This window comes from Ursus maritimus, unplaced genomic scaffold (genome assembly GCF_017311325.1).
Source record: "Ursus maritimus isolate PB19 unplaced genomic scaffold, ASM1731132v1 scaffold_6, whole genome shotgun sequence".
NCBI lineage: Eukaryota > Metazoa > Chordata > Mammalia > Carnivora > Ursidae > Ursus > Ursus maritimus.
Window position 1 is genome coordinate 20,677,052 of NW_024426774.1, and position 19,698 is coordinate 20,696,749.

Consider the following 19,698-nt stretch of genomic DNA (forward strand, 5'->3'; position numbering starts at 1 on the left):
ACTTGGCTGCCTAGAAGCCATCGATTCCTTTCTTGGCAATTTCAGCTTTCTCATTGCCAAAACGTGACTCCTCGGGTTGCTTTGAGAATAAAACAACACAGTCGGTATGAAAATGCTTTGGAACCTACACAACATTTCGGGATGGTAAACATTGATGTTTCTTTGGGCCCCAGATTCGTCCTTACTGCCACTGTGTCATGATTCCCAGGAAATCCCACTATGAGGTCAGTGGGAGGCTTGTGAACCCAGTCGGTTATAGGACCGGTGTTCTCAGGCTGTGGAGAAAACTTCCTCCCTTTCCCTGCTCACTTACTCTGCCCGTGGAGTTTGGGCTCTGATGGGAAGAAGTGAGACCTCGGTTACAGTGAAAAGGAACTCTGACCTTGACCGGTGCCTCCCTCTCTCCTTCCGTAGGAACATGCTTGCCAATTCAGGCAGCGTGAGGATTCTCATCAAGGGAGGCAAGGTGGTGAACGATGACTGCACCCACGAGGCTGATGTCTACATTGAGAATGGCATCATCCAGCAGGTGGGCCGTGAGCTCATGATCCCCGGAGGGGCCAAGGTGATCGATGCCACTGGGAAGCTGGTGATCCCTGGAGGCATTGACACCAGCACCCACTTCCATCAGACCTTCATGAACGCTACATGTGTGGATGACTTCTACCACGGGACCAAGGTAATGCTCCTGTTTGCTGAAGGTACCTTCCCTTTGGCTTCTTCCGTTTGCGTGGCTGCTCCAGACTAGACCCATGTGAACAGGATGCCCCCGCTGTGTTGCTAAAAGGAGAAGGGTGCTCTCATGGGGCCACTGTGGCAACTGACATAGGAAATTCCAGGCTAGGTGTTCCAGATCTCCATGACTACCGAAAAGGAGGTATGTGGGTCTGTTTTACTGATCACGTCACTTACCTGTGTACCGAGGCCGCACACTGATTTTATGTTTATATTTCTGTGTCATGTAATGCAAACCTAGAAGAAGAATTTGCTGGTGTGTTTTATTGTGCATGTATGTGACAGGCGTGAGGTATTGATCTGGTGGGCTCCTTTATGTGTGATAAGCTAAATTCATTCCCCAAAGATGGTGACAAATAGATATGCCTCTTCTAGATGATTTTAATGGCAGTAATTATGAAACGCACATAGCTAGCTGTCTTGTATTTTCTCTCCTAGCTTGTTCATTATTTTCAAAAACAGTTGGAAAAAAATTGGTGGTGGGCCTCTTTCCGAGGGAGTGGCCGTGGACAATGCTTACAGTTACTGAGCTGGGCCTGAGCTGCTGGATGTTCCTGAATGCGTGAAACAAATGAATTAGGAGGAAATTACAATTTGCAAAAAGAGTCACATGTGGGTTCTTTTATCCTTCTGTGTTCCAGAACCTCTGTTATTGCTGTCATTCCTCTGCATTGTAATTATCTGTCACGTGCCAGCCTGTCCGTGAACACCAGACTGTGGGCTCCTTAAGGCCTGACTGTGTCGTTCTGCTTTCCCAGAGCCTGGCACTGACCAAGAACCAGAGTTACTACCCAGTAAATGTTTGTTGAGTGAATAAGTGAGTGATGCTTATCTATGGGGGTCTCTGTACCCCGCAATGCATCAGAGTCGCCTATGAAGACATTTTTTAAAGATTTTATTTATTTGAGAGAGAGAGACAGAGAGAGCACGAGCAGGGGGAGAGGCAGAGGGAGAGGGACAAGCAGACTCCCTGCCAAGCTGGGAGCCTGATGTGGGGCTCAGTCCCAGGACCCCAAGATCATGACCCAAGCCAAAGTCAGACATTCAACTGAGCCACCCAGGCGCCCCTGAAGATTTTGTTAAGTGCAGAATTGAATCAGAATCTCAAGGACCACAAAGTCCCTGACCCTGGAGGCAGGGTCTGACTTCCAAAGGCCTTGGCCTCTAACACTCCCTGGGAAAAAGGGATCCACTAGCTACTGGCCCAGGGGTTATAATCAGTCCTCTGTCCTACTTTGGCCCACAGCCTCAAATCTCCAATGGCCCTGCACCCTAAAATCCTGTCTCTGTTCTACCTGGGGTTCTCAGGGAGCCCTTCTCCCACGCTCAGGTGTCTTTCCCTAGGATCCATTTTCCTGGGGGTTCAGGTGTCCTTGCTAGGCAAGGACTGCCAAGGCTCTCCAAACCCATCCCTGAAGAGCCTGGCTGGGGCAGGCAGAGGCTGGCCTTGGGTGGGGGGGGGGGTCACAGTTCTAGGACTGGCCAACCTCAGGCAGCTGGCCGTTTAGGTCTCCCTGAAGATATCCTCCCTTTCCAGTCCCGGAGCAACAGACCCAACCCCTGGAAGGCTGGGCTGTGAGGAGTCCTAGTAGCCATGGCCTAGCCTGTTCTGACGCAAAGAGGCTCCCAGGACTAATACTTTCACATCTGGGGCCAAATCTGCCTACTCTAGGAGAGCCCAGAGAAGGGAGGCCATAGGCAGACCCTTCCTACTTTCTCTTCTGAGAATTCCCCCAGGACCTCTGGGTAATGCCTCACTGATGAAATGGGGAGCCCCAGCCCCATAAACTTTTGCAGGGTCTTCTTGCAGGATATGCTAGTGGCAGGACCTTTCCGGGGTGAGTGAGCATATCGAACTCCCCACCCCCATGTGCTGGAGCCAGGCCGGGCCTGTTCGGTTTGTGGTCACTGTTGTTGCTCTTTTTTTTGAAGCATAGCATAAATACCAAGAAGTGCCCAAATCGTATGTATATAGAATTGTCCCAGTTGAACACACCCTTGTAACCAGCATCCGAATCAAGAGGCCAGACATTGTCAGACCAGAGTCCCTCCTTATGCCCCCTCCCAGTCACTACTCCTTACCAAGGATAACCACTACCCTGACTTCTAATATCACAGTTTAAAAAACAAAAACCAGGGGCGCCTGGGTGGCACAGTGGTTAAGCATCTGCCTTCGGCTCAGGGCGTGATCCCAGCGTTCTGGGATCGAGTCCCACATCAGGCTCTTCCGCTATGAGCCTGCTTCTTCCTCTCCCACTCCCCCTGCTTGTGTTCCCTCTCTCGCTGGCTGTCTCTATCTCTGTCGAATAAATAAATACAATCTTTAAAAAAAAAAAAAAACCCAAAACCAAAACAGCTTCATTGAGATATAATTCACCCATTTAAAGTGTAGAAGTCAGTTGTTTTTCGTGGATTCACCATAGGTTGGTTCTGTTTACTTTATATAAATGAAATTAAGTGGTTGGTACCTTTGTATTAGCTTCCTTAGCTCAGCATTATTTCTGTGAAGTTCAGTCAGGTTGTCCTTTGTTCGCCTTTACTGCTTGGTACTTTGATGTACCGCACGGTACTTACCAATGGGTATTTGGGTGGTTGCCAGTCATACTGTCGCTATGAATGTTCGTAGACTTCTTTCAGCAAATGTACGCACACATTTCTGTGGGGCACATTCCTGGGAGTGGAATTGCTGGGTACATAGGCTACACATGTACTCGGCTTTACGAGATGCCACCAAATTCCTTTCCCAACTGGTTGTCAGAAGGTCTACTCCCAGCAGGAATGGAAGAGAAGCTGTAGTATTTACCATCAACATGACTGATTACCCCTTGGATCCCTGCTGGGGTCTATTCTGTAGTAGGCTCAGGCCTGGCACCCAAAACTGTAGCTTTCTGGCTCTTGTCCCCTCCTGGAAGACCTTTAGTCCAAGGTCGGATCCACGCTGTCACCACGCTGTCTACCAGACTTTCAGAGGGCAGGCTGGCCTTCTTTGTCTTATTTTTCACATTGTCATCTGCTGGGACCTCATTAGCCAGGAGTGACAGCTTTTCCCCTGAGAGCCTTTAGCTCTTCATAGCTGATGAAAACCTCAGCACACGGATCTTTGTGCAAGGTAGCGGGTAACTCTTGATCTTTTCCAGGTTTCTCATCCATGGGAGCAGCTGCGTCTGGAAAACACATAAAAGCCCCTGTGTGATTTAAGGCCCCCCAGTCCATGTCAGGCTCTAGTTGTGGAGTGTTTAAAGGCCCATAGATCCTAAGCCACCCCCCTGGCTACCGGTGTCCCCTAAGCCCACCCACCCTTTGTTCTATCCATCCCGTAAGCAAGACTGGATCGTGACGTCCTTGTGTCCCAGCCCGCAGTCTGAGCATCTGTTTCCTCGAGCAGCCCCTGACTCCGTCTCCCCTGAATCCCATCCGTAGACCCTGCCCCGGGTTCTGCCGCAGTCTCCCGGCCTCCCGAGAGCTAGTTTCCTGCCCTGGTATTCCCACCCCTCCACTCCCGATTTCCCCGTCCCCCTGGTGCTCCTACAGCGGGGCGCTTGGGCATCCTCTTTCCTCAGGGTGCTGACAATCTCCCGGGGAGAGAAAACGCACTCCTGTTGCAGTGCCGCTCTGGGGGCCGTGTCGATTTAATTATTCACATGGCCTGTGGCGCTCGATCAGAGGCTGTGCGCCCTGGTGAGCAACGCTGACCTACTTTGTACGTTCTAAGGAAGGTAGCGGTTGATTTGCTTTAAGCATCTGGGTTTATAATAGAATAATAATCCTAAGGAAAGGCTCACCCAAGTGATTAGCCTAGAGAGAAAGAGAGATCAAGTTGCATCTTTTTGTTCTTGTCCGACATCCGCGGGGCCTTGAACTCTGCACCCCCTGAGCTATTGCGTGCCTGTCAATTTGGCAGTGGCAGCCAGGGCTGTGAAAACAAAACAGTTGAAAGCCTGGCTTTTCCGAGAGCATCTGGGTCTCCATTGTACTGGGTCTAAAGGGATTTCTCTAGCACTTTAACAAATGCCTTGCCTGCTTTCAGAGGCCGTGGCAGGCTCTGCCTGGCTCCCCTGGCTCTGCATCCCGTGCTCACAGCCGGGCCCTTGATCCTCCTCCCCGCCTCCTCCACCCTCCCAACCTGCAGGCCCTGCCCTCCCCAGGCCCAGAACCTGGGTTTCCTGGAAGCAAAGCACCAAGACCGTCTGCCTGGTAATAATGCAGACCCCATTGAAGAAGGTTATCTCCCGCGGGGAGGCAGGGGGCGGGAGGGAGGAGGGAGACCAAGTAACACCAACTGTGTTTATAAAGGTCCAGGATTTCAGTTGGGTCATGAGGTCTTTTACTATTATTCTGCTTAAAGTACTTATAAGTTATATTTATTCTCTGGTGGGGAGCTAATATTACATAATAAAGAATGTTAATTCAGGCTCTTGAGCTCCTCCCCACCAATGGCTCTCCGCAGCGAATCGGGCTTTGTAACCTACAGACACAGCCCTGTCACTAAGATGTTGATAGAGGGGGCAGGCATGGGCAATGGCGAAAAGCTTCCTAGATGCCTTTTCTGCCTCCTGCTCCTCCAAAAAGATATTAAGAACCACCATCTAGGCCAGTGATTTTCAACCCTCAGCAACAAATTACACGAGAACAACTCGGGGAGGGTGCCTGGGTGGCTCAGTCAGTTGAAAGTCTGCTTTGTCGGCTCAGGCCATGATCCCAGGGTCCTGGGATGGAGCCCCACATCGTGCTCCCTGCTGAGTGGGGGAGTCTGCTTCTCTCGCTCCCTCTGCCCCTCCCCCTGCTTGCACACCCCCTCTCTCTCTCAAATAAATAAATAAAATATTTTTTTAAAAAAAGAAAGAACAGGGGCACCTGGGTGGCTCAGTTGTTAAGCATCTGCCTTCGGCTCAGGCCGCGATCCCAGAGTCCTGTGATCGAGCCCTGCATTGGGCTCCTCCGCTGGGAGCCTGCTTCTTCCTTTCCCACTCCCCCTGCTTGTGTTCCCTCCTCTCGCTGGCTGTCTCTCTCTCTGTCAAACAAAAAATAAAAAATCTTCAAAAAAAGAAGGAAAGAAAGAAAGAACGAACGAACAACTTGGAATTTTTTAAAGACGCAGGTATGAAGGGCCCACGCCAGATCGGTGAAATTTCTGTCTCTAGGTCTGCCTCTTTCCCCATCAGTATTTTTTTTTAAGATTTATTTATTTTAGAGAGAGAGGGTGCAACCGGGGGAGGGGCAGAGGGAGAGAGAGAATCCCAAGCAGACTCCCTGCTGAGTGCGGAGTCCGATGTGGGGTCGATCCCAGGACCCTGAAATCGTGACCTGAGCTGAAACCAAGAGCTGGCTGCCCAACCGATTGAGCCACCCAGGTGCCCCTCCATCAGTATTTTTTTTTTTTTTTAAAGCATCCCTGATGATTCTGACACTAGCAGATGGATTAACAAGGAATTTTCTCCACTCTTGAATAGCACGTTGTTCTGGCTGTGACTCCTGCAGGTCTGACCCTCACCTTATGTGTCAGGCTGACGTCTGAATCCGCTTTGAAAGTTCAGGCCTGCTTTGCTTTGCCCTTGCCAGTCTTTTTGTTTTGTTTTGTTTTGTTTTTTAAGATTTTATTTATTTATTCGACAGAGATAGAGACAGCCAGCGAGAGAGGGAACACAAGCAGGGGGAGTGGGAGAGGAAGAAGCAGGCTCATAGCGGAGGAGCCTGATGTGGGGCTCGATCCCATAACGCCGGGATCACGCCCTGAGCCGAAGGCAGACGCTTAACCGCTGTGCCACCCAGGCGCCCCTGCCCTTGCCAGTCTTATTTATTTGCTTTTCTCCTTCTGTTCACATTCCAGGGTCTGATCAATGGGCTCCCAAATCCCAGCCTGGGTCCGAGAACCCCTGTACTTGCTAGATTTCCCTGGCCCTGTGTTCTCCCCTCCTGTCTATATCCCTCTGACATCATCAGGGAGTGAGAAGTTGGCCATGGTAGAGGTGTCATCAAATGGGAGTCCGGCTGGGTCTGTCCCTCTTCTTTGAGGGCCCAGAGACTCCCTCTCGTCTGTGCCAGGGCCATCTGTCACAGAGACAGCCTCCCATTAACTCAAAATCAGCATCAGCAGGACACCTATTCTTCTCTACAAGGGAAGCCAAATGCAAGAAAAGTGTTTGGCCAACATGAGGTCAGCCAAGGGGCTGTTCAATGGCATAGGTCGGGATAGCCTGCCACATCCCTCCCCTTGTCTCACTGCAGAGGACTGGGCCCTATCTGGCAGAGTCCTGAGATAGGACAGGCTAGGACATAAATTCCCTTTGGTATCCGGTCTGCCAGCATCCTTACCAAGGATCCCATTTATCCATTGGGCAGATTGTTTTTCTACTTTCCCTTTGAAATTTGCTCTTTTAGAATTAAACCTTTAAATGCTGCTTCTTTCTTTCTTTCTTTCTTTCTTTCTTTCTTTCTTTCTTTCTTTCTTTCTTTCTTTTTTTCTTAACTCCAGTACTCTGTCCATTTCTGTTTAATTCTGGCCAAAATGTCTTTCCAGTCTTTTAGCTCTGCAATAACGCTTCCTGTTTATCAGGACCCAGACTCACATGGTCTTGCTTTTCTGTTGTTGTTGTTTCTTTTTTAAGTAGGCTTCATGCCCAGCATGGAGATCAGGTCCTGAGATCATGACTTGAGCCGAGACCAAGAGTTGGATGCTTAACCAACTGAGCCACCCAGACACCCCTGTGGTCTTGCTTATTAATCGATGTTCCCAAGTTCACTTATGTCTTCATTCCTGTAAAAAGCTAGAAGGGACCTTAGAAATCGAGTTCCACCCTCCCACTGACGGGAAATGAATGTGTTGCCCCAAGTCCCTGCGATAATTGGACCAGAATGCAGGTTCTCAGCAAGAGGGTCTTTTCCACTGAGCCACCCAGACACCCCTGTGGTCTTGCTTATTAATCGATGTTCCCAAGTTCACTTATGTCTTCATTCCTGTAAAAAGCTAGAAGGGACCTTAGAAATCGAGTTCCACCCTCCCACTGACGGGAAATGAATGTGTTGCCCCAAGTCCCTGCGATAATTGGACCAGAATGCAGGTTCTCAGCCTGAGGGTCTTTTCACCCTGCCACTCGGGGGCTCTCCTGAAACCCCAGAACAGGATAGTCACTGCTTTCAGATAGCCGGCCTCCTCTCGGTGGGCCGCGTGCAGGTGGTTTCCTTGACACGATGGCTCTTGCCTGGACCAGACGAAATCATCCCAGAACTGACATGCACTAGGCATGTCTTTGCCTCCCTGAAATGGTGGCTTTAGAAGATACCACTCGTCCCTGGAGGAATAACATCCTTCTTAGATGTTTGCAGTTTTCGCCCATTTACAAATGGGCGTTGTGGGGATTAAATGAGGACGCATGAAAAAGGCTCCCCACAGTGCCCGGCGCAGAGTATATCTGTGATAAATGTCGGTCCCCAGGCTGTGATGGCCTGGCCGTGGCTCTGTCTGCAGTCTCTTAGATCACCCACTTTGGCTTTGCAATGAAATTGTTCTGTCCATCTAGAGCCCGTGCTGCCTCTGTGTCCCTGGCTTGGCCTGCCGGCCACCCAACAGGCCTTCTCTCAGAATCCACCCTCCTTCTGGCTTGTTTTCCTGGGCCGGCCGCAGCCACAGCATGCCTGTCCTTCCTGCAGACCCGCAACCCCTCTGGTGTGGCTGTGCTAATTGGGATCCGCACAGCTGGGCCCCTCTTCCCTTTCTGAATCACCACAGTCCCACTGAAGGTCTCGATGGGTGCCTCATGAAGTGGCTTCCCCTTCCAAGCCACCTGGAGGTCGTCCTTTCTGTGTGCTCCCCAGGGGACCTGGCCACCTGTGCAGGGCTGTAGTCATCTTCTACGGCGTCAGTACAAATTAAAACAGTAGCCACTTACTACTAGCTCACAGTTCTGTAGGCCAGAAGTCTGGGCACAGTGTGACTGGGCTCTCTGCTCGGGGTCTCACAAGGACACAGTCAAGGTTTCAGCTAGGCTGCTTTCTCATCTGGAGTTCAGAGTCCTCCGCCCAGCTCATGTGCCTGTGGCAAAATTCAACTGCTTGCCGTTCGAGTGCTGAGGTCCCTGCTTCCCTGCTGGCTGTCAGCCGAGGGCCCATCTCAGCACCTGAGGCTGTCACCATTCCTTGCCATGGACCCCCTCCACCGTCAAAGCCAGCCACAGAGACTCTTTGAATCCCTCTTCTATTTCAAATCCCTCAAACTTAGAATCTCTTTTTGCCAGAAAGAACCGGGTCCTTTAAGAGCTCACCTGGTTAGCCTCAGCTCTGCTGAGATCATCTCCCTTCTTTTTTTTAAAGATTTTTTAAATTTATTTGACAGAAAGGGAGACAGCGAGAGAGGGAACACAAGCAGGGGGAGTGGGAGAAGGAGCCAAGCAGGGAACCCGATGTGGGGCTCGATCCCAGGACTCTGGGATTATGACCTGAGCCGAAAGCTGTCACTTAACGACTGAGCCACCCAGGCGCCCCTCATCTCCCTTTCTTAAAGTCAACTGTGCCATATAACAACACATGGGTGATGGTGCCCCATCTTATTCATAGGGCCCCTTTCACACTCATGGGAGGGGACTGCACAGGGCATGGTTCACTGGGAGTCATCTGTTTACCATTGGGCTGGGGGGATCCCATGCAAAACCATGGCCATCCTATAGACATTTTGCCCTGGTCCATCTCCACTCCACCGATTTTGCTTCAGCTACTGAAATCTTTTGAAGTCTCCATATTTACATTTTTTAAATTAAAAATCACCTTGGCCATCCTTCACTTCACAGCTTTCTGTGCCTCGTGTCATGTTCCTGCTTGAGAACCTGCCGCGACTCCCTGTTGTCTAAGATGTCAAGTTGGGATTTCTGGGTCTTCACCCTGGACAGCTCCCCATCTGACCTTGCCTCTCCCTCCAGTCCCCATTCCCAACACATGCACATGCATCAGCAAGGGGCTTTTCTTTCCCTGTGAATGTCCCATGCTCCCTGCTGCCGTCCCTTCCCACCATCCGAGGAACCCTTGAATGCCTACCAAGCCCACATCCGGTTCTCCCTCCAGCTAATTCAGATCCAGGATCCCACTTTCTTCTTCCCAGCTGAAACTCCTGCACAGTTTGTCTTACAGCTAAATTGAAGAGTATTTGAGAGACAGAGACCATAATTTATATTTAACTCATGACCCACCACAGACCCACATAGCTTGAATCATAGAGTAGATGTTCAAGAAACAGGTGAATGTCAGCACCGTGTGGTGGTGATGAGCACAGACTGGCGTAGACCATTGGAATGGTCTACTGTGTGATTTGGACAAATTAATCTCTCTCTGTCTCTCAATTTTTTCTCTGGGAAATGGAGATTATAATAGCATTTTATGTGTTAACTGGGTTACTATTTGTAAAGAACATAAAATAATACTTGGTGCTCAGCAAGCACTATATGAGGGTCCATTAAATCAATCAATCACTTGATCGTGCTCCCACCCCCTGGAAAATAAATTTATACAGTTTCTTCATGAGCCTACATATTAAACTCTTAGGCATCAAATAGGAACTAAAAAGTTGGATTCTGTTCCTGTTGGGTCAACTATGAGTGTTTTAGATTTCAAATGGAGTCTAATAGTAATGGTGATAAATTCTAGATAATTTTCTCTCTTCTTTCTCTTAAAAGCAGAAATAGCCAGTCATAAACTCTGCAGGCATCAGGAGCTATTTAAAGATGTCCTGCTTCAAATCAGTTACCTTGCTTAACAATGCCTTGCTGGCAACTTTCATTCTACACCTACATTAATTGGCCAGGCAAAATGTAGGCCAGGTTGACCCTTCTTAGAACACATGTAAGAGGAGATCTATTGTTTCTTATGAATTTTACATCTAGTATTGGAAAAAAATCTCCTATGGGGACCAAGCAGCTCCTCAATTTCTAGAATAGTCTTTGCAAAGCATTTATCTATACAGAGATTATCGTATCTTAAAACCTTTGGCTCAAGAATAGAAATAAACACCCCTTCTGTGATCCCAAACATACTAGAAACCTTTCATACCTCGTACAAGAAGTTCTGCGTTTATATTCTCCTCCCTTGGGGTTTAAAAAAAGAAAATAAAGAAGAAAAAAATACATGTACTGCATGTGTATTTCAGTGATACATATAGTACATGAATGATGTATTTTTCTTCCTTTTCTTTCTCCTTTTTCTTTTCTTAAAGCCTGCATATTTTTTAATAGTTCAAGAAATATTTGAACATAGCCTTATGGAAAGCCTCAGAAATCTCAATTGTAAATATCTCTTTTCCCAAGCCTTGCTGTAGCTGCCTCTGATATGAGGTCGTCATAGTCCTGTGTTGAGAGTAAGGTGCATGTCTTAGAATGATGCCCTGATGGACAGGTAGGAATGTGTGTAGATGCCACATCTTTTCCCCTGGTGGTTTCAGCCTCGTGATTCCCTCAAGTGATCAGTGCCGCCAAGCACATTTTTTCTCCTTCTGATCCTTTTTTATTTCTTGTTAATTAAAAATTAGGAGCTATCATGATCCTTAGTTAGTGACTGTACGAAGACAAAACTATGGGCCAACTGTAGGAAGAACTTTCTCACTGATCAGTTTTTCTTTCTCATGCTCACACACGGTCATACATTTGCACATTCTCGCACTCACACATGCTCAATCACACACACCATGTTAGAGATGGAAGTACTGCTAAAGATTCATGACTCCAACCCCTAATCCATAAATAACTTTCATGTTTAGATTTGAACTCGCCACAGTATTCTCAATTAATATTTAGAAATAAAATTAGGGGCGTCTGGGTGGCTCAGTCTGTTAAGCGTCTGCCTTTGGTTCAGATCGTGATCCTCGGGTCCTGGGACCGAGCCCCACGTCCGGCTTCCTGCTCAGCCGAGAGTCTGCTTCTCCCTCTCCCACTGCCTCGCCCCGCTCATTCTCTCTCTGTCTCTCTGTCTCTCTCTCTCAAATAAATAAATAAAATCTTCTTAAAAAATTAATATATGTTGGCGCACTTTATTTTGGGGAGGTGTATGAATAGAATGAAGAAGGTCATGATTCAGTAACCTTGGAAACCAACTTTTTTTGTTTTAATACATGTGTTTTTTTTCCTCAACAAATTTATTAAGGTACAATTGACGTACAATAAGTCATGCATTTTTAAAGCGTATAGTTTGAGGGGCACCTGGCTGGCTCAGTTGGTGGAGCGTGCGACTCTTGATCTCAGGGTTGTGGGTTCGAGGCCCACGGTCGGGTGTAGAGAGCTTACTTAAAAAAATAAAATCTTAAAGTATACAGTTTGATCCATTTTGTATTATGTATACACTGTGAAGTCATCACCATTAATATGATAAACATATTCATCACCCCCAAAAGTCTTTCTGTGTCCCTTGTCATCCTTCTCTGCCCCTGATAACCACTGATCTGTTTTCTGTCACAATAGATTAGTTTGCATTTTCAACATTTTTATATAAATGGAATAATCCAGTATTTATTCCTTTTTTGGCCTGCTTTCTTCCACTCAGCATTATTAAGTTTTTGGTTATTGCAGATAAAGCTGCTATGAACATTAGGATACAAGTGTTTGTCCAGACATATGCTTCTTCCCCTTACATAATTACCTAAGAATGGAATGTCTCGGTCATATGGTAGACATATACCTTTATAATAAGACTTGAAAGCAGATAGTGTAAGTCCTCCAGCTTTGTACATCTTTTTTTTTTTTAAGATTATATTTATTTATTTACTTGGCCAGGGCGGGGGATGGAGGGCGAGCAGTGGGGGAGGGGCAGAGGGAGAGAAGAGAGAACATCTCAAACGGACTCCATGCCAAGGACAGAGCCCAACGCAGGCCTCAGTCTCACAACCCTGAGATCAGGACCTGAGCTGAAGTCAAGAGTCGGACGTTCAACCAAATGAGCCACCCAGGTCCCCCTGTTCTTCTTTTTCGAAGTTGTTTTGGTTATTTTGTCTTTGGGAGCAAATTTTTTTTAGTACAGGCTATAAGCCAAAAACTTAAGAGAACTGTAAACTGAGTGCATTAACCAAACACTTGATAAACTTTCTCTGCCCTTGGCATGGTCCCTTTCTGCTAGCTAAAAGTTAAGACTTTTCTTTAAAATTTTCTCAAGTTATTTGGAGAGGGGAAAAAAGGGGGAAAAAAAGCTATGAGTGTGTGTGTGTGTGTGTGTGTGTGTGTGTGTGTGTGTGTGTGTTAAAAGAAACTCTGTTGGGTGTTGGGGGTCCAGATGAGGGCCTCAAGGTTGTCCTCCATGAAGCTGGGCTATACACTGATGTGGTTGTACTGTCTTCACGTGCTCCGTATCTTACTGTACAGTACACTGTGAGGACGTCATGGGGAAGAGTCCCTTCTGCTCCCTCTCTGCCTTACAGTCAGTCCGTGGTGAATAGGGGTATGCTGGGTCGTGTTGAGGGAACTAGAGGAGGGTAGAGTTTTGGTGGACTGGAATTCTAACCACTAAGCCATTGCCACCCTCTCCTGGTTCCTCTGTCAGGTTTCCATTCTTTTTGGTATCCCTTGTTACCACCAGGCTTGGGCTGTGGCTTCTCGTCTGGGTTGGTGCCCTGAGTCACTTCCCAGGCTTAAGATTCTCTAGAACTCATGTTTGGGAGAGCACGCTAGCTCCGAATCTCTATGCCCTGGACTTCATGGCCCATCAAAGAGTATATTTTTACTGCTGTGTGGAAAATACACGGTTGAGAATGGAGCAAATTGAGCCTCTGATGGGCTCTGGGATCCCAGGCCCCCAGGTGGCTCCTGGTGGCTTAGTGGCTCTCCACAGACCCACAGATGAGCTTCTGCCCCCTGCCTTCTACAAGAGCGGTATGTGGAGCTGTCCAGGCCCATTGGCAGAGCACCTGTATATCCATTATTCACTTACTTTGATCTTTAAAGCCCCCCTCGGGCAGGTCTTATTATTATCTTATTATCTATTCTTTCCAGGTGGGGAAACTGAGTCTTAGAAAGTGAAATGCTTGCCATGCTAATCAGAGCAGGGACAGGTCTGCCTGCCTCCCAGCCTCGACTCTAGCCCCATTCCTGGCCGCCTTGTATCCAGGGAGGCCCCAGGGCCGCCTCCCCTGGCAGTTTGATGATATTGTTATCACTTAACTTTGGAACCAACATGAGGACTCACCCACGTCAGGGTAGACGGGGGCAGGAGAGCAAGTTGGGTTGCATGTGGTTTATTTCTGGATGGTTGATAAATCCCTCCTCTCTGGCATCCATGGGCAGCCTGGGCTTTTAATAAAGATGGTCGTGCCCTGCTTGCCTGTAAACTTCCCCGCTTTGGGATTAGAAGGGGCTTTGCTAAGGAGGACGATGACAAAGGGCCCCTCTGTGCGGCTCTATTTTAGAATGGTTTCCCCAGGCCCCTTGGCTTTTTAGAAGCTGGCAGCCACGTTCTCTCCGCCACATAACTCCCTTTGAGGATCATCTCCGGTCTCCATGGCAACTGCATGTCGGGAGACAGCCTGCCCTGTACTCTGGCTTTGTATTAAACACGATGAATTTAAATTGGATGCTCGGCAGTGAAGATAATCATTCTGGATTAGAGAGAAGCCTGGAGCTCCTCATTTCATAATTTTGGATGTTGGCACAATTCTCAGATTTAGCCCTGTAATTCACACTCAAGCCACACCTACCTCTCTGTGTCTAAACTAGTTAGGTCCAATTTCACTTGGGCTTTTCTCCATCTTTTCACAGAGGAATCTTGGAAACAGGGAGCCCCTCAGTCAGGCCAGGGCCATCCTGAGCTCTAGAAGGGGCAGCATACTATAAAGGAAATGTGGGGGCTCTAGAAGCAGATGGACCCGCATTTATTCTGGCTGTGCTATTTCCTCTGAGTCCATTTTCTTATCTGAGAAGGAGAAGAGTAACCTCTACCCTATAGAATCATATTTTTAAAATTTTTTAATGTGCTAAAATATAACATTTACCATTTTAGCCATTTTTAAGGGTACAGGTCAGTGACATTAAGTACATACACAATGTTGTTGCTGCAATACCCCATCTCCAGGAGCGCTCGGGTGGCTCAGTTGGTTAAGCGTCTGCCTTCGGCTCAGGTCATGATCTCGGGGTCCTGGGATTGAGCCCCGCGTCAGGCTCTGCACTCAGCCAGGAGTCTGCTTCTCCTTCTCTCCCTCTGCCCCTCCACCTGCTTGTTCTCTCTCTCTCTCTCAAATAAATAAAATCTTTAAAAAAAAAAATCCATCTCCAGAATTTTTTCATCTTAACTGAAACTCAGTACCCATTAAATATGACTTCCCCAATTCCCCTCCCCCTCACAACTCCTGGCAACCACCATTCCACTTGTCACTGTGAACTTGACTACCCTAGGTACCTCATCTCTGTGGATTCGTACAGTATTTGTCCATTTGTGACCGGCTTATTTCATTGGGCATAATGTTCTCAAGTTTCAATTATGTTGTAACGTGAGTCAGAATTTCCTCCGTTTTAAAGGCTGGATACCATTCATCTATGCCACTATTTATTTGTCTGTGCATCACGGGACCCTTGGGTGGCTTGCACCTTTTGGCTGTTAGGAATAATGCTGCTATGGACACATATATCTGTCTGAATCCTTGCTTTCAATTATAGACTCATTTTGAGGATCAAACAAGATAAGAAATGTTAAGACCACTGCACATAGTAGGCCGTCAGTAAATGTGAGTCCCTCTCCTGAAAGTGCATTCAGCCCAGACGTTAACTGCCAGAGCAGCCTGCTGGCTTCGGAAGAGTGATGTCACCTTCTCCTGAGCAAGCTGCTTCTCTCTCCCCGCAACACGCCCATCTGCCATGCCTGGGAATTAACACAATTCATTCCAGGGTTTAAAGGAAATGTCTTAACCGTGAAAATGTGCATCGTCTCATGCATGCTTTAACATTCTCCCTCCGGTTGGTATTCATGTATTCTTAGTTCCAGAAGTGAGAGAATGTTAGGGCTGATGTATATACTTCCTTATTAGTTGTCTATTTTAAGTATTTCCTCTAGGAGACCCTGAAACCAGGTGAGAACACCGCAGGATATGAGGGTCTGGGCTTCGTTACTATTTCATGGGTATCAGATGTGTTCTTAGCATTACAGAAGAGCGGGGGATTTGGAGTAAAAATATCTAGCCCCCCGTCTTGGCCCAGCTCTAAGACACTGAGGTAGGCACACTGCTGTCGCACGTGGTGGTTGCGAAGACTTGATGAGGGGAGGACAGCTGACCCGCTCCTGGAGCACTCCGTGCATTGAGGGACAAAGGGACCAGGTCCTTGGGCTGGGGCGCAGCTCTCCAGGAGATTCTCTCTGGGTCTAGTTTCATCCGAAACCCCTAGAGTAGGAGTGACTCTCTGCTGCCTTGGGCGCCTGCAGCAGTGAGAATCCCAGAGCTCAGGAACCATCCTTCCCTGCCGGGTCCTCGGAAATGAGAGGTTCTGCCTCCAGCCCTGCCCCACGAGCAGCCCCTCGAGAGAATCAGCAAGCACCCCTTTGTACTTAGGAATTGGAGACAGAAGGGAAGGAGGAGGAGAGCTCTTGCCAGACTCCTGACCTCTGTGTGACCCAGCTGCTCCTAGCAGCAGGGCTATCAGGCTGACGGGAGGAGGGGAGGGGAGGACTTTGCTCGGAATCTCAGACCTGCTCTCCCTTCTGCAGTGCTGCTGCCGGGGGCACCGTGCGTGCCGGGAGCTGCCTGGTGAGTGGGCGCCTGACAGGCTTACGTCAGGGCCTCCAGAGCAGAGGTGCTTGTTCACTGTCCCTGAGACCCCCACACTGCCCTGGTTTGTGCACTTAGGCCTGTGGCGGGGGGACAGCTTAATCTCTAGGGCAGCTCCCCTCTTCTTGAAGCCGTTGAGCCAGGGAGTTTCATGCCTCGGTAGGAGGGTTGCTTGGCTTCCATAACCCCATGCCGACCTGGTCTTCCTCCTGGTCTTAGCTATCCTTCCCAGTGTTCCTCCTGGTCTTAGCTCCGTCTGAATCCTCCCTCATGTGCTGCCTCTCAGAGCTCTAGCCCGGATCACCTCCTCCTCCTCACCTTGTCTCCCCTGGTGACCTGTTAGCGATGACGCCCACGGTTATAGCTACAGCCTGGACACCCTGTGCGCCTCCCCCAAACTCAGCACGTCCACCACAGCCCTGCCGCCCTCTCGGGGATCCCTCCTTCCAGGAATGGCACCCCTTCCTGTCAAGCCAGAGCTCGCTCGCCCAAGACCACAGGACTCCTTGGCGATACAGACTGAAGGCAGGCCCAGGTCTGCCAGGCTCCAGAGTGCAGGCCTCTCCCCCCAGAGAGCCTGCCCCCACGCACTGCTACCAAGCGTAAAAATGCAAATGGCACCCTAAGTCCCAACCAAACTCTGAGCCGGCCTGAGATGCCTCCCCTTTTATTGCCCTGCTGGAGCTCTGCCTGGACCCTTTTGTAGGCCATCCCTGCCCACCTCTCCACCCCCCGGGCTCCCCACTCTCTCAGCTCTCCCAGGCTGCTTCCTCTGCCCCAGCAGCCGGCTTCCCTGGCCCCTCACGGAGTTGATTCCAGCCCCTGGGAATTTGACTCCATTTCCTGTTTTGCTAAGAGGTGTGGGATCAAAGGTCCAGCACTCTCTGATCATCTCCTCCTTTCTCCATTCCCCCACCGCTCTTGAATGGGTGCGAAGAGGGGTCCCTCCCAGCCTAACAGATACGAAGGTCAACCCTCAGTTTCCTCATCTGAGCACTGGGGGACAGTAGTGTACCTGTTTCACGGGGTCATTGTGACAGTGGAAGGGGCACAGAGCACATGCTCAGTGGGTGTCGGTTAGCATTAGTGACGTCCATCCCCATCGGATGTCCCTCAGTCGGCTCTGTCTCAAGACGAACAAAACCCCCTTCCCTCTCCTCGTACTGTTTTCTCAGCATGAAACCTCCCTCATCATTTACCTCACCTCCCCTTCTAGCATCAAACCTAGCTGTTGCCGCTTCTTCCAGGAAACAGCTTCACATTTGTCCCTTCCATCCCCGACCCCGATCAGGGCCATCACACTGCAGCTGGCACTCCTCAGCCGGAGTATTGGAAGTCAGACTTCACCCTCTTCTTCTGCCCTGCAGCCTGCTGTGACCACAGACCTGCCCAGGGCTCAGGGTGTGACTGGCATCCTCTCTGTAAACGTGCTCCCAGGAACCCCACACTCCCTCAGCCCCCTGGGACCACCGCCTCCACAGCACACAAGCTGCTAAACTTTGCTGACCCGATGGAATCCAGGTCCGGCAGGGTCCTCACAGTTTGGACCTAACTAGACAGGTCTGCTGTCTGTTCCCTTCCTCTGGCCTTCTGCACTTGATGCTGCCACCAAAAAGAATGTTCCTTTTTTTTTTTTTTAAGATTTTATTTATTTGAGAGAGAGAGCATGAGCAGGGGGAGAGGCGGAGGGAGAAGCAGACTCCCCGATGAGCAGGGAGCCCGCTCAGGGCCCCAGGATTATGACATGGACCCCGGGATCATGACCTGAGCCAAAGACAGAGGCTTAACCAACTAAGCCACCCAGGCTCCCCAAGAGGAATGTTACTTTTGATGCCTTGTGCTCTCGCAGCACTTCGACGTCATCTCTATTACAAATGAACCTTCTCCTTGTCCTGTTTGCCAACCGCATTCTAAGTACCTAAGGTGCTTACATTTCTCGCTCCTTCTGGAGCATCTGATACATGTCATGGAGGGCACATAGTGTGTGTATTAATGCTACCTACAAATTATGCTTGTTGGCCACCAACACTACTATTTATTGGGCTCCTACTATGTGCACGCACTGTGCTAAGTGCTTTACATGCATTATTTAATTAGAGTAACCCCATGGGTATATATTATTATCTTCATTTTACAGATGAGGGAATGGAGCTCAGAGATTAAACAACTTGCCCCAGTTCTTACAAGTAAGTGATGGAGCTAGGATTTAAACCTGGATCTGCCTGCCTTGAAGTCCAGTTCTTGTCACTATGCTATTTTGCCTCTAAATATAACATTAATATGCCTGTAAATGGCAGGCAGAGTGAGTGTGGGGAAAATGTCCTTTTCCCAAAATACATTGTGGATTGAAGGTTGCCTGGTTCCTCTGCAGAAAAATCAAAGAATGAAATGTGAGTTTTAGACATGGTAATGCTTTAGAGTAAGAGCATTGCGCCCATGGTCTGGGAGAGGCCGTGGACCTAGAAGGTAGGAGTGGAAAGAAAAAGGAAGTTTGGGAACGCAATTAATTGCAGATGTACTATTTAGAGAACACCAGTCAGCTGCAGGATGAGCTCCACAGGCTGTAAGTTATGGGTCAAGAAAAGGCTTGAGAGCTGTCTGCAGCCACAGGGACAGAAAGGGTAGCCCCAGGGAACTGATCGCACATCAGTCGGATGCCCTGTAGAAAAGCTAGGGAGTTTTTTGGTTTTGGTTTTGGTTTTTCGGAGAAAGGAGGCATTTGATAGAAAAGGGTTGGGGGTCACTGCAAAAGAGACTGGAGCGGGGGTCAGGGCGGTGGTCTGCACTCAGGCAGCCTGGAAGGGAATTGTCAGAGGAAGAGTCCGTGTCCTGAGCCCCCAGTGCGAGCTGCCTGAGTTGGTGGCGATGCTCGGTGTATTCTGTTAAGAGCCGGGTCACCGTCGATCAGGCAAGTGTAGCTAATAAAAATGTGGGACTCCTGGTTCAAAAATGGTGAAGAATTTTAAGATGATGACAGCAAAACATTCAATACCAAGCAGAGAGCCTGTCTACATGCAAGGCACTGTGGGACCACTCAGACCGCGTGCCCGCGAAGCTGGCCCTGGCTTGGGGGGCTTGTGTTTCTGGATGCAGAAGATGTGGACTGAGTGCCAGGCATGGTTCTAAGCACCAAATGTGTGTCATCTCACTTGATGAAATGCTCAGGTCCTTCTTCTGGAGAGTTTCTCAAGTCCCAAGACATGGGTGGCGCGTAAGAGCTGGCTTTCCAGAGGGCCCGTGAGCAGCCGACA

At 49.0% G+C, this 19,698-nt stretch overlaps 1 protein-coding gene across 1 annotated transcript in view; it reads left to right on the forward strand.

The window, feature by feature from the left end:
• Positions 1 to 19,698, forward strand: part of DPYSL5 (dihydropyrimidinase like 5) — a 94,249-nt gene that overhangs the window by 38,634 nt on the left and 35,917 nt on the right. Inside the window, exon 2 of the mRNA XM_040623003.1 lies at positions 415 to 679. Within this exon, the coding sequence (XP_040478937.1) occupies positions 419 to 679 (261 nt within the window). The 5' untranslated portion in view covers positions 415 to 418. The remainder of the gene's footprint in view (positions 1 to 414; positions 680 to 19,698) is intronic.